This window comes from Ranitomeya imitator, chromosome 1 (genome assembly GCF_032444005.1).
Source record: "Ranitomeya imitator isolate aRanImi1 chromosome 1, aRanImi1.pri, whole genome shotgun sequence".
Classification (NCBI taxonomy): Eukaryota; Metazoa; Chordata; class Amphibia; order Anura; family Dendrobatidae; genus Ranitomeya; species Ranitomeya imitator.
In genome coordinates, this window is record NC_091282.1 from 298,941,049 (window position 1) to 298,967,878 (window position 26,830).

The following is a 26,830-nucleotide window of genomic DNA, read 5'->3' on the forward strand; positions in this document are numbered from 1 at the left end:
AGTACTGCCTAACTTGAATGCACAAGTCCATAGCTTAGAAAAATTGTTTATTTTAAGTTATGCAGGAAATTTGGTTTTAATTCTGTTGCTTTAGTCAACTTGAGGCAGCTGCCCGTTGACCAATTGGTTCACAATATCTTCTGGTAAAGGGTTGTAATTGGGGTCCACGTGAGGCTCATCAAACATCTGTTTCCTGCGGAAGACACACAGATAAAGCTTTCAGAAGGTAATGTTACTACCTCCCTTAAGAAATCCTGCACAACTATTATGACATTAGTTTTTGTAACATGCATTTATCGAGCAACTTATTTCCATGGCGCATATTGTTTTTATATGGTGGAAAACCAAGTACAAGATGTCCTGATCTAAATGGGCTCTTCACTGCATTTGTAATGATTAAAAAGTAGAGATCTTTATGAAAAAATAAAATAAAAAAACAAGCAATACTTACCAATCAAATCATCCCCACCACCACTGCTCCAATTTCTGGAGGAGCAGAAGTGATGTGATTGGCCAACCACCAGTCATTTCACCCTGCAGCCAATCTGCTACCTCAGTGGGCAGGGGATGAGCGGTCTGGACAGCATCACTTTTCTATATAAGGATCACTACCCTACCACTGAAAGGGTTTTTTCTGCTTGTGTCTATTACTTCATCAAGTTCCTATTAACCGAACTCTTCCTAGCGTAGGGTATAGGACCCATCATTTTCATACTTACAGAATTTCGGGAGTAACTAAGAGCTTCTTTCCTCCTGGTTGGTTTGGGAAAACATCCTCAAGAAAGTAATAAATGTGTCCAGCTGCAATGCCTGAAACGGAAGAAAAACATTTTACATACAGCCTAAAATAAGGCCACCTCTGAACACATGTAAAAAAGCGGACCTGGAGGCCACATATCTTACCTAGTGCATCCACAAGGACGGAATCGTCCCCTAGTAGGGACAAAGCCAGAAGTACCCAGGGCATGTATGGCGCCTGGACTGTAAGAATGCCAAGAATATTGATTTGAACGGAAGGATTTCTGCGGCACCAAATGTATACCAACATCAGAGTAAAAGCCTGGCCCATAAAGAAGAGATTGACAAAAAGACCAAACACCTGTTTCTTGTTTAGGACATGATTGGACAATTTAGACCTAAAGAAATCACTGGCGGCTCAACTTACTGTACATTTATTTTTATAGCTACAGTATTGATGATACCTAAAGAAAATGCAAAGGTTCTGGAGGACCTAAATGCTCCTGAGAAATCGGCAGCCAAATGAGCCCGTATAGTCCAAAGAAGCCTAAAAAGATTACATGCTGAGTATGATTAGACCCATAGAATACTATACAGAAGGAGCATTTATAAAAGGGGTTACCCCACTGCAAACATTTATTATCCACAGGATAGGTGAGAAACATGATCATGCGGGGCCCCAACCACGTGTTCTAGAGGCATTTGAATAGCGTCAGTAGTAGTCTTTTAGCTCTGAGTACAGTGCTCCAGATCATTGGTTTCTGATCCTCATTCTAGTGATCAATTGTGATACCAGCAGTCAGAGCCACAAAGATTCCACATTCATCCTCTCTCGCTTGTGAATAGGTGAGAGATTCGATTCGCAGCACTCCGGTCCATCAGCTAGGTCACTAATCTATGGCTGCTGGCCAGGAGGTCTGCGAATCTCCTGGCTATCCTGAGAGGCAGTGAGTTTTGTAGGCTTCCAGTCCAGTGGTCACAGATTACTGTCCAGGCTGATGGACGGGAGTCTTGTGAATCGATACTCCCATCTCGAAGTTATAAATGTATTTTAAAGGGAATATGATAGCAGGTTTTTGCTATGTAATCTGAGGACTGTATGAGATAGGGGTTAAAACACAGATTTCAATGATGTCACATGTCCAGTTGGGTACTGTTTACTTATTCCGAAGGTTTTATCACCTTATGATCATCATTGTCTGGACTACATCAGTTACTGCAGTCTGTGTAGTCTAACTCCACCCCCTCCTGTGGTAAGCAGCTCACTGTTTCTAGACAATGTACATAGAGAGCCTGGTGTGGGCGGGGTTAGCTTCATCTGTGCTGCATTCCTAAAGGTACAGTCACATTAAGCGACGCTGCAGCGATCTAGACAACGATGCCGATCGCTGCTGCGTCTGTGTGACAGCTCTCCAGGGACCAACGATCCCGAAGTCCCCGGGTAACCAGGGTAAACATTGGGTTACTAAGCGCAGGCCGCGCTTAGTAACCCGATATTTACCCTGGTTACCATTGTAAAAGTAAAAAAAAAAAATACACTACATACTTACTTACATTCCTGTCGCGTCCCCCGGCCTCAGCTTCTCTGCACTGTGTAAGCGTGCTGGCCGGAAAGCAGAGCGGTGACGTCATCGCTGTGCTTTGCTTTACGGCCGGCCGGCCGGCGCTGACACTGGGGGACGTGACGGGAATGTGAGTATGTAGTTTTTTTTTTTTTTACTTTTACAATGGTAACCAGGGTAAACATCGGGTTACTAAGCACGGCCCTGCGCTTAGTAACCCGATGTTTACCCTGGTTACCAGTGAAGACATCGCTGAATCGGCGTTACACACGCCGCTTCAGCGATGTCAGCGGGAGATCCAGCGACGAAATAAAGTCCTGGTCTTTCCCCAGCGACCAATGATCTCCCAGCAGGGGCCTGATCGTTGGTCGCTGTCACACATAACGATTTAGTTAATATCGTTGCTACGTCACAAAAAGCAACGATATCGTTAATGATATCGTTGTGTGACGGTACCTTAAATCTAAGAACTCTGACTGTGTCAGATCCAATGCACCCAGTAAACTAAGTGATACATTGCTGGAATCAGGGTCTCTTTGCCTACATTATGCTGATGAGGTAGCAAAAAGCTGCTGACCGATTCCCTTTACTAAAATAAAATTTTTATTTTATAGGTTTTTAAGCCAGATATTTGTAACTATAAGGATACAGCCATCATATGATACTTGCTTTATTTACACACATATTGGCAGATTTGATTTGTTGCAAAAAATGGTATTAGAAACTTATTTGAATTGACAAATAGATGATGAGGCATAGTGAAAATGTGTTATAATCAAGCTGCCCATTAAAAAAATGAAAATATGGCTCTTTTTCATGTTCTAACTCCGTGTCAGAGTGCAAGAATTGCATTAGAAAAGGCTGTGTTCACTAGTGATGAGCAAATATGCTCTAATAAGGTGTTATCTGAGCATGCTTGGGTGTTAACTGAGTGTCTTTGGCATGCTCGAATAATATGTTCTAGTCCCCGCGGCTGCATGTCTCGCAGCTGTCCGACAGCCACAACACATGCGGGGATAGCCTGCATGTGAGCACGGTCCTAGTCATGTGCTACTGGTCTAACACTAGCTTTACACTGAGGTAATACAGCTGCATTTTAAAGTCCCTATTAAGGAAGAAAAACCTCACCGCAAGCTTTTCTACTAAGCCAGGCTTGGATCACCATACGGTTTTAAGAGTACTGAAGTTTTCTTATTTCTCTTTTACTGATATATAGACATTTCTTGGATCGGAGTTCATTTAAAGATTTTCAGTATCTGCGACAATTTAAAACCACAAAAGGATACTGTAATGACGAGTCCTCCAAAGAGAAACATGAACACAAAATCTGCTGTGCGCCCCCTAAAGGAGGTTTCTTCCAACATTTTGCAATATCTGTACCTGGATAGAAGAAATATCTGTAAAGGAAACTAACAACCAAAGTAACCATGTATTTCACTTAGTGACTTCTATAACATGTGACCTTATTAATGACAGCAACACACATTCCTTATATCCATATTTAGAGGGTGGATCCCTCCTACAATGTGAGGATACGTAAAAATCATTTTGAAAACCAAACTGAAACCCAGCTGTCCGAAGTACAGAAAATTGGTTACTAGTCTCCAAATCTGTGAAAAGAAAACATTGCGTTAATACGTTCAAAGATGTAAAGAAGAACTATCATCTGTCACCAGATTTTTGCCACCTAATCTGAGAGCTTCATAATGTAGGGGCAGAGACACTGATTCCAGCGATGTGTCACTTACTGGCCTGATTGCTGTAGTTCTAATAAAATCACTGTTCTATCAGGCTGTGTGTAATCCTGCCCCACCTCTGACTGCCTATGCACAGTGTACACACAGCTGCCAATCAGTGGTGTGGGCGGGGTTATACAGAACACAACCTTCAGAGAGCTGGTAGATCTGCAGCAGATAAAACAGACATTTTATCAAAACTGAAGCTAGCAGCTCCGCTAGTGGTACATAGCTGGGATCAAGATCTGCGCCCCTACAGCATGCTGCTCTCAGATGGGATAGCAAAATTCTGGTGACATATTCCCTGTTATGTTTGCTTGCTGAGCTTGTGTTACTTCTGGGGGTCAGCTTGCCATGTGCCATTTCTCTTAAAGGTAAGTTGTTTGCATTGTCATCTCCTACCAATCACCTTTTTTGGACAGTTTAGCCTGATTTACAGTCAGAATCAGCAAATCATGTTTAAAGTCAAACTGGAAAACCAAACATGAATTGTAAGAATTAAATGATTATAGCTCAGGTTCTAATCTGAACATATCGGATTTGAAATACCGTATATACTCATGAATAAGCTGAGTTTTTCAGCACATTTTTTCTGTGCTCAAAACGCCCCCCTCCGCTGATACACGAGTCATTTGTCCCAGAAAGAGGGAGGGGGAGCGGCAGAGCAGCGGGTCGCAGAGACAGGAGCCAACGACTGCGGCTAAAGCCTGTGCCCCTGCTAAATAGAAATGAATATTAATTTCTTTGTAATAGCGCACAGCGATAGCCGCAGCCACCGGCTTCCAACACACATCCTACTTACGTTCCTTGCGGCACCATCTCTGCATCTTGTTCGTTCCGGCACCAGCAGCTCTTCCAGCTGAGCGATCACGTGGCCCCGCTCATTAAGGTAATGAATAGTCATTCTTCTCCTCCCCCTTAGGTGTGGAATGAATATTCATTACCTTAATGAGCGGGGCCACATGATTGCTCGGCCGGAAGATGCTGGAACGAGATGCAGCAAGGGCGCGCAGGCATGGTAAGTAGGATGGTTTTTTTTTTAATATAGGAACCATGCATACAATGATGGGGATAAGGAGCCATGCATACCAGGACAGGGATGAGGGGACAATGCATACCCGGCTTATACTCGAGTCAATAAGTTTACCCAGTGTTTTGTGGCAAAATTAGGTGCCTCGGCTTATACTCGGGTTGACTTATACTCAACTATATACAGGTCCTTCTCAAAAAATTAGCATATAGTGTTAAATTTCATTATTTACCATAATGTAATGATTACAATTAAACTTTCATATATTATAGATTCATTATCCACCAACTGAAATTTGTCAGGTCTTTTATTGTTTTAATACTGATGATTTTGGCATACAACTCCTGATAACCCAAAAAACCTGTCTCAATAAATTAGCATATTTCACCCATTCAATCAAATAAAAGTGTTTTTTAATAACAAACAAAAAAAACATCAAATAATAATGTTCAGTTATGCACTCAATACTTGGTCGGGAATCCTTTGGCAGAAATGACTGCTTCAATGCGGCGTGGCATGGAGGCAATCAGCCTGTGACACTGCTGAGATGTTATGGAGGCCCAGGATGCTTCAATAGCGGCCTTAAGCTCATCCAGAGTGTTGGGTCTTGCGTCTCTCAACTTTCTCTTCACAATATCCCACAGATTCTCTATGGGGTTCAGGTCAGGAGAGTTGGCAGGCCAATTGAGCACAGTAATACCATGGTCAGTAAACCATTTACCAGTGGTTTTGGCACTGTGAGCAGGTGCCAGGTCGTGCTGAAAAATGAAATCTTCATCTCCATAAAGCATTTCAGCCGATGGAAGCATGAAGTGCTCCAAAATCTCCTGATAGCTAGCTGCATTGACCCTGCCCTTGATGAAACACAGTGGACCAACACCAGCAGCTGACATGGCACCCCACACCATCACTGACTGTGGGTACTTGACACTGGACTTCAGGCATTTTGGCATTTCCTTCTCCCCAGTCTTCCTCCAGACTCTGGCACCTTGATTTCCGAATGACATGCAAAATTTGCTTTCATCAGAAAAAAGTACTTGGGACCACTTAGCAACAGTCCAGTGCTGCTTCTCTGTAGCTCAAAAGTGGCTTTACCTGGGGAATGCGGCACCTGTAGCCCATTTCCTGCACACGCCTGTGCACGGTGGCTCTGGATATTTCCACACCAGACTCAGTCCACTGCTTCCTCAGGTTCCCCAAGGTCTGGAATCGGTCCTTCTCCACAATCTTCCTCAGGGTCCGGTCTCCTCTTCTCGTTGTACAGCGTTTTCTGCCACATTGTTTCCTTCCAACAGACTTACCATTGAGGTGCCTTGATACAGCACTCTGGGAACAGCCTATTTGTTGAGAAATTTCTTTCTGGGTCTTACCCTCTTGCTTGAGGGTGTCAATGATGGCCTTCTTGACATCTGTCAGGTCGCTAGTCTTACCCATGATGGGGGTTTTGAGTAATGAACCAGGCAGGGAGTTTATAAAAGCCTCAGGTATCTTTTGCATGTGTTTAGAGTTAATTAGTTGATTCAGAAGATTAGGGTAATAGGTCGTTTAGAGAACCTTTTCTTGATATGCTAATTTATTGAGACAGGTTTTTGGGGTTATCAGGAGTTGTATGCCAAAATCATCAGTATTAAAACAATAAAAGACCTGACAAATTTCAGTTGGTGGATAATGAATCTATAATATATGAAAGTTTAATTGTAATCATTACATTATGGTAAATAATGAAATTTAACACTATATGCTAATTTTTTGAGAAGGACCTGTATAGTATCTAACATTAGAATTTGTATGTAATGTTAATTTTTATTTCTATAGCGCCAACATATTCCGCGACACTTTACATTACAGACTCAAGTGGAGTGAGTACCCTGCATGCAATCTTACAATCTATGAGGAAATCGGGTAAATGGTAAAAAGTGCTTGTGTTGTATGTTCCAGCCATCAATATAATAAATATGGTATTCAAATAACGCTGCATTTATCGGTCACCAGCCAGTATCTGTATAAGTGCAGATACAATGTGCTCTTAAGTGCATGGAGGGTGTGTAAACAGATGCTACGAGGGACAAGATTTGGAAGAAACACCATTTTTTTTTAAGGTCCACATCACATTTGAAGTAACTTTAAGGGGTCTATATGATAGAAAATACCCCAAAAATGACACCATTCTGAAAACTACACCCCTCAAGGTGCTCAAAGCCACCTTCAAGAAGTTTATTAACCCTTTAGGTGCTTCACAGGAATTTTTGGAATGTTTTTAAAAAAAAATGAATATTTAACTTTTTTCCCCAAAAAATTTACCAAGCGTAACAGGAGAAATTGGACCCCAAAAGTTGTTGTGCAATTTGTCCTGAGTATGCTGATACCCCATATGTGGGGATAAACCACTGTTTGGGCGCATGGCAGAGCTTGGAAGGGAAGGAGCGCCATTTAACTTTTGAATGCAAAATTGGCTGGAATTAAAATTGGACGCCATGTCGCGTTTGGAGAGCTCTCGATGCGCCTAAACACAAGTGACACCATTTTGGAAATTAGACCCCCTAAGGAACTTATCTAGATGTGTGGTGAGCACTTTGAACCCCAAGTGCTTCACAGACGTTTACACACAGGAGTATATAATGTAGACTGTAAAAATAAAAAATAGTTTTTCACAAATTATTTTTCGCCCCCAATTTTTAATTTTCCCAAGGGTAACAGGAGAAGTTATACCCAAAAAGTTGTTGTGCAATTAGTCCTGAGTACGCTGATACCCCATATGTGGGGGTAAACCACTGGGCGCACAGCAGAGCTCAGAAGGGAAGGAACATAGGTTGACTTTTTCAATGCAGAATTGGCTGGAATTGAGATCAGACACCATGTCGTGTTTGGAGAGCCCCTGATGTGCCTAAACAGTGGAAACCCCCCCACAAGTGACCCAATTTTGGAAACTAGACCAGCAAAGGAACTTATCTAGATGTGCGGTGAGCACTTTGAACCCCCAGTTGTTTCACAGAATATAATGTAGAGCCATGAAAATAAATCATTTTTTTTCCACAAAAATGATTTTAGTCCCCAATTTTTTATTTTCCCAAGAGTATCCGGAGAAATTGGACCTCAAAATTTGTGCAATTTGTCCAGAGTACGCGGATACCCCATAAGTGGGGGGAGAACCACCGTTTGGGCGCATGGTAGAGCTCGGAAGAAAGGAGCACCGTTTTGGAATGCAGACTTTGATGGAATGGTCTGCGGGCATCACGTTGAGTTTGCAAAGCCCTCTGATGTACAGTACAGACCAAAAGTTTGGACACACCTTCTCATTTAAAGATTTTTCTGTATTTTCATGACTATGAAAATTGTACATTCACACTCAAGGCATCAAAACTATGAATTAGCACATGTGGAATCAACAAATGTTGATTTGTGTGTTTCAACAAAAAAGTGTGAAACAAATGAAAATATGTCTTATATTCTAGGTTCTTCAAAAGTAGCCACCTTTTGCTTTGATGACTGCTTTGCACACACTTGGCATTCTCTTGATGAGCTTCACTTTGCACAGCACTGTGTCAGATCAGCGATCTGACAGGCAGTGAAAGAGGCTTCTCAGGTCCTGCGTTCTGAGGGTCTGAAGAAAGCACGCAGGGAGCCCTCTCCCTGCGCGATGCTTCTCTATGCCACGGGAATGCTGCGATCTTGTTTGATTACAGTGTTCCAGGGGTTAAAGTGCTGGGAGTGGTCTGTGACCGCTCCTGCCACTTAGTGCCGGGTGTCAGCTGTGAGAAACAGCTGACAACCGGCCCCGATCGCTTCGACGTACTATCCCGTCCATGGTCATACGGGCTCAGCCCACATGGACGGGATAGTACATCGGATGTCAGAAAGGGGTTAAATGAAGGTCTTTATTATTAAGGGAAGAAGAAATCCTAACCTACAGGGCCCTGTGTGAAGAAGTTATTTCCCCATCCGTTAAAATATAAATTAACTGATTTATCACATCTTTGGGAAGCTGAGTTCAAATTCCCTAGCCACACGCAGGCTGATTACTGGCACACCTGTTCTCAATCAAAAAATCACTTAAGTAGAACCTGTCTGACAAAGTGAAGTAGACCAAAGTTTCCTCAAAAGCTAGACATCATGCCGCAATTCAAAGAAATTCTGGACCAAATGAGAAACAAAGTAATTGAGCCATTTCTCAAGCTTTCGGATTCCAGCGAACAACAGTGCGAGAGTTTATCCACAAATGGTGAAAACATAGAACAGTGGTGAACCTTCCCAGAAGTGGCTGGATGACCAAAATTACCCCAAGAGCACAGCGAAGACTCATTCAAGAGGTCACAAAATACACAACAACATTCAAAGATCTGCAGGCCTCCCTTGCCTCAGTTAAGGTCAGTGTTCATGACTCAGTGTGGAATACTACAGAGAGATCCAAGAGCATCAGCAGGAAGCAGTGACCATTAGATTTATCTGTTAGTAGATCATTACAGACTTTAGTAAGGTCAGTTTTAGTAGAACGTTAAGGGTCAATAAAAGCATTATCTGAGACGATAGCGGTTTATACAAGAGTGGACCAAACATTCCAGTAGTTTAGAAATGAATGGGAGATTAGAGAAAGGTCTGTAGTTAGCAATTCTGGCCAAGCAATTTTTTTTTTAAAGTAATTGGTATATGCTGGTATGTTTGAAGGAGGAGGGAAAAATTTCAGATGAGAGAGAGAGATTTAATATTTTGGATAGGTAAGTGGTGACAGAAGGGGAAAGGGACTGAAGGAGTTGTGAGGGAATAGGGTCACTGGTCTGCTTAGTAGGGGCCAGGTAACCTTCCATGACCGGTTCAAAGACAGAAAGTGAGCTAGATGGAGAGCAAGAGAGAAGAGAATGCATGATATTAGGGGAGTGATAGAAAACTACCCGTTGGATATGGTCAATTTTTTTCTTTAAACTTGCAGACCCAAAAAAACTTTCTTGAAAGCTGTAGACCAACATGGATCATTAATAGTGATGAGCGAATATACACCTTACTCGAGATTTCCCAAGCACGCTCGGGTGTCCTCCGAGTATTTTTTAGTGCTCAGAAAATTTAGTTTTTATTGCCGCAGCTGAATGATTTACATTTGTTAGCCAGCATAAGTACATGTGAGGGTTGCCTGGTTGCTAGGAAATCCCCACATGTGCTTATGCTAGCTAACAGATGTAAATCATTCAGCTGCGGCAATAAAAAATAAATCTCCGAGCACTAAAAAATACTCGGAGGACACCCGAGCGTGCTTGGGAAATCTCTAGTAACGAGTATATTCGCTCATCACTAATCATTAACTCTTTGATCAAGTGAAATGACCATACAGCATCCGGGAACAAACTCCGTTAAGATAAATGAAATGTATACCATTAATAGAGGCTTGCAGAGATGGGAGTGAGGATGCAGGCCTTAAAGGGTTAAAAGCAGCAGATGAATGAAATATATACCATTAATAGAGGCTTGCAAAGATTTCAGTGAGGGCACAGGTAAGTGAAACAGCGGAATCCAAACAGTGTGTACAGTACTCAATGCCTTATCATAAATTTGACCCAGAAAATCCCTTTAAAGGGAACCTGTCAACAGGGTTTTGCAATATAATCTTAGACATCAGCCTAACATGTACCGGTCTCAGACGCCGGCAGCTGAAGGCAGCTCTCATCATTTTCTCCTGGTCGAGCTGAGATTTGCGTGAGCAGGCGACAATGATCAGAGGTGTATTCAGCAGCAGCTGTGTAACGCCTTTGTAAAATAAAGAATTAAGGTTGTAAGCCAGATATCGCAGAGTTGGATTAAGGCGTGGGACAGTAATGCTAATCTTCACTTTGAACAGGTGAGGGATATGGTTGTTTATTATTTTTCTTTTTTTTTTTTTTTTTTTACAGGTGACAAGGGCTTCAATGGATTAGGCTTAAGGTGAGTATTATGGTTGTTCATTATTTTCTGTCTTTTAAAGGGGACAAAGGCTTTAATGGAATTGTCGTAAGGGGAGTTTAAATTTGTTTTTTATTTTTAAATAAAAGTGTTAAACGGGGTGTTTTGTTTTATTTCAAATAAAAGATTTTATTCTTGCTGTGTGTTTATAACAATACTTACTATGGGTTTAGTAATGGGGGCTTTATTGACGGCTCTCCCTTACTAACCCCTGGGCTTGATGTCACTTGACAATACAAGGGTAATTTTAACCCCCACCACCAGCACACTGTCACAGAAGAGCTCCACACCCCTAGCTGATCTGCATAGAAGAACTCTATAACCAACGATCAGTTGATGGGACATGTGATTATATAAAGGAAGGTGGGAGTGTTTACCAACAACATCATCAGCTGAAGGAAAAATCAACATTTAAATTTCAACAGACCCAGAGCTGTCACAAATCCCTTAATGATTTGTGACAGATGAGTGCTGGCTGGTACAAGTGATGGCGATCTGAGCTTAGATGAAGAATAAAAGCAAAGATAAAGGACTTCAACTAGAGATGTCACTGGTGAGTCAGGGTGTTACCTGTATACTGATACTATGCACTATGTACAAAGCTCCTGTGTATAACAGCACTCATGGTAATATTAATGTTGTGTTTTTTTATTAATGATCAATATTGTAGTATTCAGTCATTAGGTGGTCGTAATATGTAGTATTATTCAGTCACTACGTGGTGGGTATACAGCTCTGGTGAGAATTAAGAGACCATTGCAAAATGTTCAGTTTGTCTGCTTTTTCTCTTTATAGGTATATTTTTGAGTAAGGCTTCTTTCACACTAGCGTCGGGCTCGGCCCGTCGCAGTGCGTCGGGCCGAGGTTACCGGCGCTAGCGTTGTAAGCGCCACACAACGGGTGCAGCGGATGCAGATTTTCATCGCATCTGCTGCCCCATTGTGAGGTGCGGGGAGGTGGGGGCGCATGCGCGGTCGAAAATAGCGGTCCGTCAGGAGCAAAAAACGTTACATGTAGCATTTTTAGCTCCCGACGGTCCGCCAAAGCACGACGCATCCGTCGCACGACGGATGCGACGTGTGGCAATCCGTAGCAATGCGTCGTTAATACAAGTCTATGGGGAAAAAACGCATCCTGCAAGCACTTTTGCAGGATGCGTTTCTTCTGCAAAACGACGCATTGTGACGGATTGCAGTTAACGCTAGTGTGAAAGTAGCCTAAGGCGTCGTTTATGGGAAAAAATGCATCCTGCAAAGTTGTTTGCAGGATGCGTTTTTGCCCCATAGATTAACATTAGCGACGCATTGACACGTCGCAACCGTCGTGCGATGGTTGCGCCGTGTTGTGGCAGACCGCCGGGAACAAAAAACGTTACATGTAACTTTTTTGCTGCCGATGGACCGCCCCCACCTTCCCACACCTCACAATGGTGCAGCGGATGCACTGGAAAAATGCATCCGCTGCCCCCGTTGTGCGGCGCATTCACTGCTAGCGTCGGTTACCTCGGCCCGACGCACTGCGACGGGCCGAGCCCGACGCTAGTGTGAAAGTAGCCTAAAATGTAAATTTGTTCTTTTATTCTATAAACTTCTGACAACATGTCTCCGACTATCCAAGCAATAAATTTTGTAGTTTTTTTCTGAAAAGGAGAAATGGTCAAAATAAAAAATCAAACAGTGCTTTCAGACCTCAAATAATGCAAAGAAAACAAGTTCATAATCATTTAGAAACAACAATACTAATGTTTTAACTCAGGAAGAGTTCAGAAATCAATTTTTTGTGGAACATCACAGGGTTTTGATGTGGTGGTCTCTTAATTTTTGCCAGAGCTATGTGTTCTAGTCATAATGTGGCAGTATTTGTTCCTTGTATGTGGTATTATGCAATCACTATGTGCTGGTAATATGTACTCTGGTCATGGTGTGGCAGTATTTGTTCCTTGTATGTGGTATTATTTGGTCACTATATGGAGGTAATACAGTTAGGGCCAGAAATATTTGGACAGTGACACAATTTTCGCGAGTTGGGCTCTGCATGCCACCACATTGGATTTGAAATGAAACCTCTACAACAGAATTCACGTGCAGATTGTAACGTTTAATTTGAAGGGTTGAACAAAAATATCTGATAGAAAATGTAGGAATTGTACACATTTCTTTACAAACACTCCACATTTTAGGAGGTCAAAAGTAATTGGACAAATAAACATAACCCAAACAAAATATTTTTATTTTCAATATTTTGTTGCAAATCCTTTGGAGGCAATCACTGCCTTAAGTCTGGAACCCATGGACATCACCAAACGCTGGGTTTCCTCCTTCTTAATGCTTTGCCAGGCCTTTACAGCCGCAGCCTTCAGGTCTTGCTTGTTTGTGGGTCTTTCCGTCTTAAGTCTGGATTTGAGCAAGTGAAATGCATGCTCAATTGGGTTTAGATCTGGAGATTGACTTGGCCATTGCAGAATGTTCCACTTTTTGGCACTCATGAACTCCTGGGTAGCTTTGGCTGTATGCTTGGGGTCATTGTCCATCTGTACTATGAAGCGCCGTCCAATCAACTTTGCAGCATTTGGCTGAATCTGGGCTGAAAGTATATCCCGGTACACTTCAGAATTCATCCGGCTACTCTTGTCTGCTCTTATGTCATCAATAAACACAAGTGACCCAGTGCCATTGAAAGCCATGCATGCCCATGCCATCACTTTGCCTCCACCATGTTTTACAGAGGATGTGGTGTGCTTTGGATCATGTGCCGTTCCCTTTCTTCTCCAAACTTTTTTCTTCCCATCATTCTGGTACAGGTTGATCTTTGTCTCATCTGTCCATAGAATACTTTTCCAGAACTGAGCTGGCTTCTTGAGGTGTTTTTCTGCAAATTTAACTCTGGCCTGTCTATTTTTGGTATTGATGAATGGTTTGCATCTAGATGTGAACCCTTTGTATTTACTGTCATGGAGTCTTCTCTTTACTGTTGACTTAGAGACAGATACACCTACTTCACTGAGAGTGTTCTGGACTTCAGTTGATGTTGTGAACGGGTTCTTCTTCACCAAATTAAGTATGCGGCGATCATCCACGACTGTTGTCATCCGTGGACGTCCAGGCCTTTTTGAGTTCCCAAGCTCACCAGTCAATTCCTTTTTTCTCACAATGTACCCAACTGTTGATTTTGCTACTCCAAGCATGTCTGCTATCTCTCTGATGGATTTTTTCTTTTTTTTCAGCCTCAGGATGTTCTGCTTCACCTCAATTGAGAGTTCCTTTGACCGCATGTTGTCTGCTCACAGCAACAGCTTCCAAATGCAAAACCACACACCTGGAATCCACGCCTGACCTTTTAACTACTTCATTGATTACAGGTTAACGAGGGAGACGCCTTCAGAGTTAATTGCAGCCCTTAGAGTCCATTGTCCAATTACTTTTGGTCTCTTGAAAAAGAGGACGCTACGCATTACAGAGCTATGATTCCTAAACCCTTTCTCCGATTTGGATGTGGAAACTATCATATTGCAGCTGGGAGTGTGCACTTTCAGCCCATATTATATATATAATTGTATTTCTGAACATGTTTTTGTAAACAGCTAAAATAACAAAACTTGTGTCACTGTCCAAATATTTCTGGCCCTAACTGTATGTGCTCTGGTCATGGTGTGGCGGTATTTGTTCCTTGTATGTGGTGTTTTTGGCCACTATGTGGTGGTAAAATGTGCTCTGGTCATGGTATGGCAGTATGTTTCTTGTATGTGGTATTATTCGGTCACTATATGGTGGTAATATATTGTCTGGTCATGGTGTGGCAGTATTTGTTCCTTGTATGTGGTATTATGCAATCACTATGTGGAGGTAATATGTGCTCTGATCTTGGTTTGGCAGTATTTCATCCTTGTATGTGGTATTATTTGGTCACTATGTGGGGATAATATGTGCTCTGGTCATGGTGTGGCAGTATTTGTTCTTTGTATGTGGTATAATTCGGTCACTATGTGGTGGTAATATGTGATCTGGTCAAGGTGCGGCAGTATTTGTTCCTTGTAAGTGGTATTATTTGGTCACTGTGGGGATAATATGTGATCTGTTCATGGCGTGGCAGTATTTGTTCCTTGTATGTGGTATTATTCTATCACTATGTGGTGGTAATATGTGTTCTGTCCATGGTGTGGCAGTATTTGTTTTTTTGTATTAGGTATTATTCGGTCACTATGTTATGGTAATATGTGGTGTGGCAATGGTGTGACGGTATTTGTCCCATTTTAAAAAATGTATGTGACACATACATATGTATGTTCACACCACATATTTTTTTGTGCAGAAAAACACTGTGTTTTACAGATTTCTAAACTATCATTCATATACTGTTTTTCCTTGCATTTTTTTGAGCCACTGAGCATTTTTTAAAATCCCCAGCATGTCAATTCTTTCAACATTTTTGTAAGTTTTTTTTTACCCATTCTATTAAATGTGGAAAAAAAGGACAAAGTAAAAACAGCGTTTTCCCTGCCATCCACTTTGGCTTTTGATGCCGAAAAATCCACAGCAAAATGCTGTGTGTGAACATAGCCTTAGTCAGTGGGTACTTCTTGTTTTAGTTGTTTCCTGGTTTCACGTAAGAAAGGTCGGGACTAGGGTTGAGCGAAACGGGTCGTTAATTTTCAAAAGTCGACGACTTTTGGTTTCATGAAACCCGATCCGACCCCTGTGCGGGGTCGGCCATGCGGTACGCGACTTTCGCGCCAAAGTCGCGTTTCAATAACGCGAAAAGCGCCATTTCTCAGCCAATGAAGGTGAACGCAGAGTGTGGGCAGCGTGATGACATAGGTCCTGGTCCCCACCATCTTAGAGAAGGGCATTGCAGTGATTGGCTTGCTGTCTGCGGCGTCACAGGGGCTATAAAGGGGCGTTCCCGCCGACCGCCATGTTACTGCTGCTGATCTGAGCTTAGGGAGAGGTTGCTGCCGCTTCGTCAGAAGCAGGGATAGCGTTAGGCAGGGTCCATTAACCACCAAACCGCTTGTGCTGTAGCGATTTCCACTGCCCAACACCACCTTCGGTGTGCAGGGACAGTGGAAGCTACATTTTTATTTTTTTTTTCCCCTCAGCGCTGTAGCTCATTGGGCTGCCCTAGAAGGCTCCCTGATAGCTGCATTGCTGTGTGTACGCCGCTGTGCAAACCAACTGCTTTTTTCAAAGCACAAATCCTCTTGTTCCTTCCTTTCTGCACAGCTATCTTTTTTGTTTGTACACACTTTTTATTTAATTTGTGCATCAGTCCACTCCTTATTGCTGCCTGCCATACCTGGCTGAGATTACTGCAGGGAGATAGTAATTGAAGGACACTCCCTGTTTTTTTTCTTTTTTTGTGGGAGATTAAGATTGACATTTCTGCTAGAGTGCCATCCCTGTGTGTGCCATCTCTCACTCAGTGGGCCATAGAAAGCCTATTTATTTTTTTGATTGATTTGGGTTATAAAATCTACCTGAAAAAATCACTACATCAATCAGTGGGAGAAAAATATTGGCCTCAGGGCTTGTGTGCCACTCTTGACTCCTGTGTGTGCCATCACTCACTCAGTGGGCCATAGAAAGACCTTTTTTTTTTTTTTTTTGCTTTATTTGGGTTCTAAATTCTACCTGAAAAAATCAATAAATCAATCAGTGGGAGATTAATATTGGCCTTTGGGCTTGTGTGCCAGTCCTAAGCATGCCATCTCTCTCTCTCAGATAGTGGGCCATAGAAAGTCTATTTATTATTATTTTTTGGTTTTATAAATTCTCCCTGAAAAAAAAAAGGGAGATTAATATTGGCCTTTGGGCTTGTGTGCCAGTCCTAAGCGTGCCATCTCTCTCTCTCTCTCAGATAGTGGGCCATAGAAAGCCTATTTATTATTTTTTTTATTGGGTTTATAAATTTTCCCTGGAACAAAAAAAAAAAAGTGGGAGATAAATATTGGCCCCTGGGCTTGTGTGCCACTCCTGACTCCTGTGTGCGTCATCTCTCACTCAGTGGGCCATAGAAAGCCTTTTTTTGTTTTATGTGTTTTCTAAATTCTCCCTGAAAAAATCATTTTATTTTATTTGGTTTTTAAATTCTTCCTGAAAAAATCATTTTATTCTATTAGTTTTTTTCCTAAAGTCTCCCTGAAAAAAAAAAAAATCAAATCAGTGGGAGATTAATATTGCCCTTTCTGCTTGTGTGCCAGTCTTGACTCCTGGGTGTGCCATCTCTCTCTCTCTCTCCAATTGTGGGCCATAGAAAGCCTATTATTTTTTTTGCTTGATTTGGGTTCCAAAATCTACCTGAAAAAATCACTACATCAATCAGTGGGAGATAAATATTGGCCTCTGGGCTTGTGTGCCACTCCTGACTCCTGTGTGCGTCATCTCTCACTCAGTGGGCCATAGAAAGCCTTTTTTTGTTTTATTTGTTTTCTAAATTCTCCCTGAAAATATCATTTTATTCTATTATTTTTTTTTCCTAAAGTCTCCCTGAAAAAAAAAAAAAAAATCAAATCAGTGGGAGATTAATATTTACATTTGTGCTTCAGTGACAGTCCTGCGTGTGTGGCATCTCTCTCATTTGTTGCCACCAACAACAGAGTGTGTAACATTGTGCCTGATTTTCGTTGTGGTCTCACTCACCTGTAAAGGGGTAGCTAAATCATACTGAAGTTATAGCTCACCGTGTAATTTGTGTGACAGCAACAACTACCGTTAGTTTGTTTACGTTTTTAAAACAATGAGGAAGTCTGGTGGAAGAGGTCGTGGCCGGGGGCGTTCATTGTCAGCTGGTAATGAGGGTAGTGGTAGTGGTGGAGCATCAGGTGGTCGTGGGAAAAAAAATATTGCACCTAAGTCTGGAGCTGTGGAGCCAGGTTCGTCGTCTGGCTACACAAGGCCTCGAACGCTCCCTTTTCTGGGAGTAGGAAAACCGCTTTTAAAGCCGGAGCAGCAAGAGCAAGTTTTGGCTTATCTTGCTGACTCAGCCTCTAGCTCTTTTGCCTCCTCTCGTGAAACTGGTAAATGTCAAAGCAGCGCATCGTTAGTGGATGTTCACGGTCAGGGACAAGTCGCTTCCTTGTCCTCTTCAGCAAAAACAACAACAGAGAAGAATGCAGCAGGCGACACAACGGGTTACTCCATGGAGCTCTTTACACATACTGTCCCTGGCTTAGAAAGTGAAGCAGTTAACAGTCCATGCCCATTACAAGTTGAATCTGACATGGAGTGCACTGATGCACAGCCACAGCCAGACTACTATGCTGGTCCTTTGACTCAGACCACAACATTGCCCTCGCAGGGTAATGATCAAGAATCAGACCCTGATGAGACTATGTTGCCCCATCACGAACGCTATACCACCGACCGACACGGTGACACAGACGAAGTTGCACACGAGCTACAAGAAGAGGTAATAGATGACCCAGTTCTTGACCCCGATTGGCAGCCATTGGGGGAACAGGGTGCAGGCGGCAGCAGTTCTGAAGCGGAGGAGGAGGGGCCGCAGCAGGCATCAACATCGCAACAGGTTCCATCTGCCGGGCCCGTATCTTGCCCAAAACGCGTGGCAAAGCCAAAACCTGTTGGAGGACAGCGTGGCCATCCGGTTAAAGCTCAGTCTGCAATGCCTGAAAAGGTATCCGATGCTAGAAAGAGTGCAGTCTGGCATTTTTTTAAACAACATCCAATTGATCAGCGCAAAGTCATCTGTCAAAAATGTTCAACTACCTTAAGCAGAGGACAGAATCTGAAAAGTCTCAATACAAGTTGCATGCATAGACATTTAACCACCATGCATTTGCAAGCCTGGACTAACTACCAAACGTCCCTTAAGGTTATAGCACCCTCGGCCAATGAAGCTAGTCAGCAACGCAACATCCCTTCCGGCAGTGTAGGGCCACCATTTTCCGCACCACCTGCAGTATCTGTGCAGGTTTCTTTGCCAGGCCAAAGCAGTCAGGGTCAGGGAATCGCCAGTTTCGTAGTAAGAAACACTGCATCTAGGACACCGGCGGCAACAATACCATCTCCCACCCTCTCTGTCTGCCATGTCCACCGGCACCCCCGCTAGTTCCACGATCTCCAGCTCTCCAGTCCAGCTCACCCTACATGAGACTATGGTTAGAAAAAGGAAGTACTTAGCCTCGCATCCGCGTACACAGGGTTTGAACGCCCACATAGCTAGACTAATCTCGTTAGAGATGATGCCCTACCGGTTAGTTGAAAGCGAAGCTTTCAAAGCCCTGATGGACTACGCTGTACCACGCTACGAGCTACCCAGTCGACACTTTTTTTCCAGAAAAGCCATCCCAGCCCTCCACCAGCATGTTAAAGAGCGCATCGTCCATGCACTCAGGCAATCTGTGAGCACAAAGGTGCACCTGACAACAGATGCATGGACCAGTAGGCATGGCCAGGGACGTTACGTGTCCATCACGGCACACTGGGTAAATGTGGTGGATGCAGGGTCCACAGGGGACAGCAAGTTTGGGACAGTTCTGCCTAGCCCACGGTCTAGGAAACAGTTGGCTGTAGCCGTTCGCACCCCCTCCTCCTCCTCTTCGTCCTCCTGCAGAAGCGAGAGCTCGTCCACAGACCGCAGTCGCACAACCACTCCATCCGCAGCTGCCACTGTTGCACACCAGGTCTCCCATTATGGGGCAGCTACTGGCAAATGTCAGCAGGCTGTATTGGCTATGAAGTGTTTGGGCGACAACAGACACACCGCGGAAGTTCTGTCCGAGTTCTTGCAGAAAGAAACGCAGTCGTGGCTGGGCACTGTAGATCTTGAGGCAGGCAAGGTAGTGAGTGATAACGGAAGGAATTTCATGGCTGCCATCTCCCTTTCCCAACTGAAACACATTCCTTGCCTGGCTCACACCTTAAACCTGGTGGTGCAGTGCTTCCTGAAAAGTTATCCGGGGTTATCCGACCTGCTCCTCAAAGTGCGTGGACTTTGCTCACATATCCGCCGTTCGCCCGTACACTCCAGCCGTATGCAGACCTATCAGCGTTCTTTGAACCTTCCCCAGCATCGCCTAATCATAGACGTTGCAACAAGGTGGAACTCAACACTGCACATGCTTCAGAGACTGTGCGAACAGAGGCGGGCTGTTATGTTTTTGTGGGAGGATACACATACACGGGCAGGCAGTAGGATGGCAGACATGGAGTTGTCAGGTGTGCAGTGGTCGAAGATTCAAGACATGTGTCAAGTCCTTCAGTGTTTTGAGGAATGCACACGGCTTGTTAGTGCAGACAACGCCATAATAAGCATGAGCATCCCCCTAATGCGTCTGCTGATGCAAAGTTTGACGCACATAAAGGATCAGGCGTCTGCAGCTGAGGAAGAGGAAAGCCTTGATGACAGTCAGCCATTGTCTGGCCAGGGCAGTGTACAGGACGAGTTAGCGGGCAAAGAGGAGGAGGAGGACGAGGAGGATGATGGGGATGATTATATTTGTAATGAGGAAGCTTTTCCGGGGCCACTGGAAATTGGTGGCGCGGCAAGGCCGGGTTCTGGTTTTTGGAGGGACACAAGTGACGTGGATTTGCCTGAAACTGCCCCTCAACCAAGCACAACCGGAGATTTGAGAACTGGAACTTTGGCCCACATGGCGGATTATGCCTTACGTATCCTCAAAAGGGACACACGCATAACTAAAATGATGAACGATGACGATTACTGGTTGGCCTGCCTCCTTGATCCTCGCTATAAAGGCAAATTGCAAAATATAATGCCACATGAGAACTTGGAACTAATATTAGCAACCAAACAATCAACTCTTGTTGACCGTTTGCTTCTGGCATTCCCTGCACACAGCGCCCGTGATCGTTCTCACACGAGCTGCAGGGGCCAGCAGACCAGAGGAGTTGGAGGGGCAGAAATCAGAAGTGGCGTTGGCCAGAGGGGTTTTCTGACCAGGTTGTGGAGTGATTTTGCTATGACCGCAGACAGGACAGGTACTGCAGCATCAATTCAAAGTGACAGGAGACAACATTTGTCCAGTATGGTTACAAACTATTTTTCATCCCTTATCGATGTTCTCCCTCAACCGTCATTCCCATTTGATTACTGGGCATCAAAATTAGACACCTGGCCAGAATTGGCAGAATATGCATTGCAGGAGCTTGCTTGCCCGGCAGCTAGTGTCCTATCAGAAAGAGTATTCAGTGCTGCAGGTTCAATACTAACAGAAAAAAGGACTCGTCTGGCTACCCAAAATGTAGATGATCTAACCTTCATTAAAATGAACCACAACTGGATTTCGAAATCTTTTGCCCCACCTTGCCCGGCTGACACCTAGCTTTCCTATGTAAAGGTCTTGCCTGTGGACTATTCTGAACGACTTTTCCAATCTCGTAATTTGCAGCACCTGATTGTCCAGCATCCGACATGTTAACACCTCCCTAAATGGCCAAAGTCCCCACACGGGGCCGTGGTATCGCCACTTGGCGCCAGCACCCGTGAGAGTACTGTTTGTCTGAAGAGGTGGGTATGCCCGCTTTTGGTCGACGGCACTGCCACTAGGTCCCTCATAGTACAATAAAGTGTCTGGCGGTGGTGGTGCGCACCCAACGTCAGACACACCCTTGTAATATGAGGGGCCCTGGGCCTGTACCGCCGGCCACAAGAGTCCCCCCCCCCCAGGTCAAACAGTGCTCTACGACTTGCAAAATTTTCTCTCACAGCTCCACCAATGTTTAGTCTATGCGCTGACATCCTTCAATGCCTGGCACTGTCAATACCATTGTATTGACATTTTTCTTATGTTAGGCCTTCGAAGCCTGTCTGCGGTCCCTCCTTCCACTAGGCCTCCACTGACCTGTCTACTGCTGCCCGTGTTCCCCTGGAACCAATTTTAAATTGCCTACAGCCAGCCCAATTTATTATGTTAGGGCTTCGAAGCCTGTCTGCGGTCCCTCCTTCCACTAGGCCTCCACTGACCTGTCTACTGCTGCCCGTGTTCCCCTGGAACCAATTTTAAATTGCCTACAGCCAGCCCAATTTATTATGTTAGGGCTTCGAAGCCTGTCTGCGGTCCCTCCTTCCACTAGGCCTCCACTGACCTGTCTACTGCCGCCCGTGTTCCCCTGGAACCAATTTTAAATTGCCTACAGCCAGCCCAATTTATTATGTTAGGGCTTCGAAGCCTGTCTGCGGTCCCTCCTTCCACTAGGCCTCCACTGACCTGTCTACTGCCGCCCGTGTTCCCCTGGAACCAATTTTAAATTGCCTACAGCCAGCCCAATTTATTATGTTAGGGCTTCGAAGCCTGTCTGCGGTCCCTCCTTCCACTAGGCCTCCACTGACCTGTCTACTGCCGCCCGTGTTCCCCTGGAACCAATTTTAAATTGCCTACAGCCAGCCCAATTTATTATGTTAGGGCTTCGAAGCCTGTCTGCGGTCCCTCCTTCCACTAGGCCTCCACTGACCTGTCTACTGCTGCCCGTGTTCCCCTGGAACCAATTTTAAATTGTCTACAGCCAGCCCAATTTATTATGTTAGGGCTTCGAAGCCTGTCTGCGGTCCCTCCTTCCACTAGGCCTCCACTGACCTGTCTACTGCTGCCCGTGTTCCCCTGGAACCAATTTCAAATTGCCTACAGCCAGCCCAATTTATTATGTTAGGGCTTCGAAGCCTGTCTGCGGTCCCTCCTTCCACTAGGCCTCCACTGACCTGTCTACTGCCGCCCGTGTTCCCCTGGAACCAATTTTAAATTGCCTACAGCCAGCCCAATTTATTATGTTAGGGCTTTGAAGCCTGTCTGCGGTCCCTCCTTCCACTAGGCCTCCACTGACCTGTCTACTGCTGCCCGTGTTCCCCTGGAACCAATTTTAAATTGCCTACAGCCAGCCCAATTTATTACGTTAGGGCTTCGAAGCCTGTCTGCGGTCCTTCCTTCCACTAGGCCTCCACTGACCTGTCTACTGCTGCCCGTGTTCCCCTGGAACCAATTTTAAATTGCCTACAGCCAGCCCAATTTATTATGTTAGGGCTTCGAAGCCCGTCTGCGGTCCCTCCTTCCACTAGGCCTCCACTGACCTGTCTACTGCTGCCCGTGTTCCCCTGGAACCAATTTTAAATTGCCTACAGCCAGCCCAATTTATTATGTTAGGGCTTCGAAGCCTGTCTGCGGTCCCTCCTTCCACTAGGCCTCCACTGACCTGTCTACTGCTGCCCGTGTTCCCCTGGAACCAATTTTAAATTGCCTACAGCCAGCCCAATTTATTATGTTAGGGCTTCGAAGCCTGTCTGCGGTCCCTCCTTCCACTAGGCCTCCACTGACCTGTCTACTGCTGCCTGTGTTCCCCTGGAACCAATTTTAAATTGCCTACAGCCAGCCCAATTTATTATGTTAGGGCTTCGAAGCCTGTCTGCGGTCCCTCCTTCCACTAGGCCTCCACTGACCTGTCTACTGCCGCCCGTGTTCCCCTGGAACCAATTTTAAATTGCCTACAGCCAGCCCAATTTATTATGTTAGGGCTTCGAAGCCTGTCTGCGGTCCCTCCTTCCACTAGGCCTCCACTGACCTGTCTACTGCCGCCCGTGTTCCCCTGGAACCAATTTTAAATTGCCTACAGCCAGCCCAATTTATTATGTTAGGGCTTCGAAGCCTGTCTGCGGTCCCTCCTTCCACTAGGCCTCCACTGACCTGTCTACTGCCGCCCGTGTTCCCCTGGAACCAATTTTAAATTGCCTACAGCCAGCCCAATTTATTATGTTAGGGCTTCGAAGCCTGTCTGCGGTCCCTCCTTCCACTAGGCCTCCACTGACCTGTCTACTGCTGCCCGTGTTCCCCTGGAACCAATTTTAAATTGCCTACAGCCAGCCCAATTTATTATGTTAGGGCTTCGAAGCCTGTCTGCGGTCCCTCCTTCCACTAGGCCTCCACTGACCTGTCTACTGCTGCCCGTGTTCCCCTGGAACCAATTTTAAATTGCCTACAGCCAGCCCAATTTATTATGTTAGGGCTTCGAAGCCTGTCTGCGGTCCCTCCTTCCACTAGGCCTCCACTGACCTGTCTACTGCTGCCCGTGTTCCCCTGGAACCAATTTTAAATTGCCTACAGCCAGCCCAATTTATTATGTTAGGGCTTCAAAGCCTGTCTGCGGTCCCTCCTTCCACTAGGCCTCCACTGACCTGTCTACTGCTGCCCGTGTTCCCCTGGAACCAATTTTAAATTGCCTACAGCCAGCCCAATTTATTATGTTAGGGCTTCGAAGCCTGTCTGCGGTCCCTCCTTCCACTAGGCCTCCACTGACCTGTCTACTGCTGCCCGTGTTCCCCTGGAACCAATTTTAAATTGCCTACAGCCAGCCCAATTTATTATGTTAGGGCTTCGAAGCCTGTCTGCGGTCCCTCCTTCCACTAGGCCTCCACTGACCTGTCTACTGCTGCCTGTGTTCCCCTGGAACCAATTTTAAATTGCCTACAGCCAGCCCAATTTATTATGTTAGGGCTTCGAAGCCTGTCTGCGGTCCCTCCTTCCACTAGGCCTCCACTGACCTGTCTACTGCCGCCCGTGTTCCCCTGGAACCAATTTTAAATTGCCTACAGCCAGCCCAATTTATTATGTTAGGGCTTCGAAGCCTGTCTGCGGTCCCTCCTTCCACTAGGCCTCCACTGACCTGTCTACTGCCGCCCGTGTTCCCCTGGAACCAATTTTAAATTGCCTACAGCCAGCCCAATTTATTATGTTAGGGCTTCGAAGCCTGTCTGCGGTCCCTCCTTCCACTAGGCCTCCACTGACCTGTCTACTGCCGCCCGTGTTCCCCTGGAACCAATTTTAAATTGCCTACAGCCAGCCCAATTTATTATGTTAGGGCTTCGAAGCCTGTCTGCGGTCCCTCCTTCCACTAGGCCTCCACTGACCTGTCTACTGCTGCCCGTGTTCCCCTGGAACCAATTTTAAATTGCCTACAGCCAGCCCAATTTATTATGTTAGGGCTTCGAAGCCTGTCTGCGGTCCCTCCTTCCACTAGGCCTCCACTGACCTGTCTACTGCTGCCCGTGTTCCCCTGGAACCAATTTTAAATTGCCTACAGCCAGCCCAATTTATTATGTTAGGGCTTCGAAGCCTGTCTGCGGTCCCTCCTTCCACTAGGCCTCCACTGACCTGTCTACTGCTGCCCGTGTTCCCCTGGAACCAATTTTAAATTGCCTACAGCCAGCCCAATTTATTATGTTAGGGCTTCGAAGCCTGTCTGCGGTCCCTCCTTCCACTAGGCCTCCACTGACCTGTCTACTGCTGCCCGTGTTCCCCTGGAACCAATTTTAAATTGCCTACAGCCAGCCCAATTTATTATGTTAGGGCTTCGAAGCCTGTCTGCGGTCCCTCCTTCCACTAGGCCTCCACTGACCTGTCTACTGCTGCCCGTGTTCCCCTGGAACCAATTTTAAATTGCCTACAGCCAGCCCAATTTATTATGTTAGGGCTTCGAAGCCTGTCTGCGGTCCCTCCTTCCACTAGGCCTCCACTGACCTGTCTACTGCTGCCCGTGTTCCCCTGGAACCAATTTTAAATTGCCTACAGCCAGCCCAATTTATTATGTTAGGGCTTCGAAGCCTGTCTGCGGTCCCTCCTTCCACTAGGCCTCCACTGACCTGTCTACTGCTGCCCGTGTTCCCCTGGAACCAATTTTAAATTGCCTACAGCCAGCCCAATTTATTATGTTAGGGCTTCGAAGCCTGTCTGCGGTGCCTCCTTCCACTAGGCCTCCACTGACCTGTCTACTGCTGCCCGTGTTCCCCTGGAACCAATTTTAAATTGCCTACAGCCAGCCCAATTTATTATGTTAGGGCTTCGAAGCCTGTCTGCGGTCCCTCCTTCCACTAGGCCTCCACTGCCCTGTCTACTGCTGCCCGTGTACCCCTTGAACCAACATCAGAAAATATAAAAATAAGTATTTTGCTTATAAAAAAGAAAATACTGGAGAGATATCAAATGCAGACATTTTAACATTAAAAACAAACACATACAACAAAAATCTGGTACAGTACTAAAAATGGCCACCAGCTACAATAACTTTCTCCTGCAAGTAGTTAACTGAAAGTTTTTTTCAATTTAAAACACAGATATGGCATCCACCGAGTGTTGTCCTGTCGCGTCTTCTTTATATTATTGCCAAGAAGATGCAAAACAATGAAAAAAATAAAATCATTATTTACCAAAAAAATAGAGTAAGTCAAAACCACATTGCAAATAAACATTCATTACAAATAAAGAAGCAGGGCGCGTCCGAGGGTGAGTATATACCTAATAAGAATATAATCACCCTCGGACGCGCCCTGCTTCTTTCCGACAGCCTTCCTTCCTAAGAATCAGCCCTTCCGTGGTGTAGAGAGAGGGTTTGTTACACTCCAAGGTGTTCCCCAGGTTGCCTTTCCTGAGCTTCGATCTTCATGCTCTCGTTTAGTAGTTGTCGGAAAGTAGGCTGCATTAGGCCTACAAATTGGGTATGGGGTGGAGAGAGATGGTGTGTTACACTCCAAGGTGTTCCCCAGGTTTCCTTGCCATTGCTTCGGTCTTCCGACTCTCGTTTAGTAGTTGTAGAAAACTACACTGCATTAGGCCTACAAATTGGGTATGGGGTGTAGAGAGATGGTGTGTTCCACTCCAAGGTGTTCTCCAGGTTGCCTTTCCTGAGCTTCGATCTTCCGGCTCTCGTTTAGTAGTTGTTGGAAACTACGCTGCATTAGGCCTACAAATTGGGTATGGGGTGTAGAGAGATGGTGTGTTCCACTCCAAGGTGTTCTCCAGGTTGCCTTTCCTGAGCTTCGATCTTCCGGCTCTCGTTTAGTAGTTCTTGGAAACTACACTGTATTAGGCCTACAAATTGGGT

At 45.0% G+C, this 26,830-nt stretch overlaps 2 protein-coding genes across 3 annotated transcripts in view; one reads left to right on the forward strand and one right to left on the reverse strand.

Annotated features, from left to right (window-relative positions):
* Positions 1–30: 30 nt before the first annotated feature.
* The window catches only part of DERL3 (derlin 3), a 43,457-nt gene continuing 16,657 nt past the window's right edge, over positions 31–26,830 (reverse strand). For both annotated transcript variants that reach the window (XM_069757078.1, XM_069757089.1), the window contains 5 exons: positions 3,837–3,910; positions 3,587–3,680; positions 904–1,099; positions 720–810; positions 31–193 (listed from right to left, as the gene is read on the reverse strand). In XM_069757078.1, coding sequence (XP_069613179.1) covers positions 91–193; positions 720–810; positions 904–1,099; positions 3,587–3,680; positions 3,837–3,910 — 558 coding nt within the window. In that variant the 3' untranslated portion in view covers positions 31–90. The remainder of the gene's footprint in view (positions 194–719; positions 811–903; positions 1,100–3,586; positions 3,681–3,836; positions 3,911–26,830) is intronic.
* The window catches only part of LOC138670044 (solute carrier family 2, facilitated glucose transporter member 11-like), a 193,736-nt gene continuing 178,334 nt past the window's right edge, over positions 11,429–26,830 (forward strand). Inside the window, exon 1 of the mRNA XM_069757045.1 lies at positions 11,429–11,544. Within this exon, the coding sequence (XP_069613146.1) occupies positions 11,497–11,544 (48 nt within the window). The 5' untranslated portion in view covers positions 11,429–11,496. The remainder of the gene's footprint in view (positions 11,545–26,830) is intronic.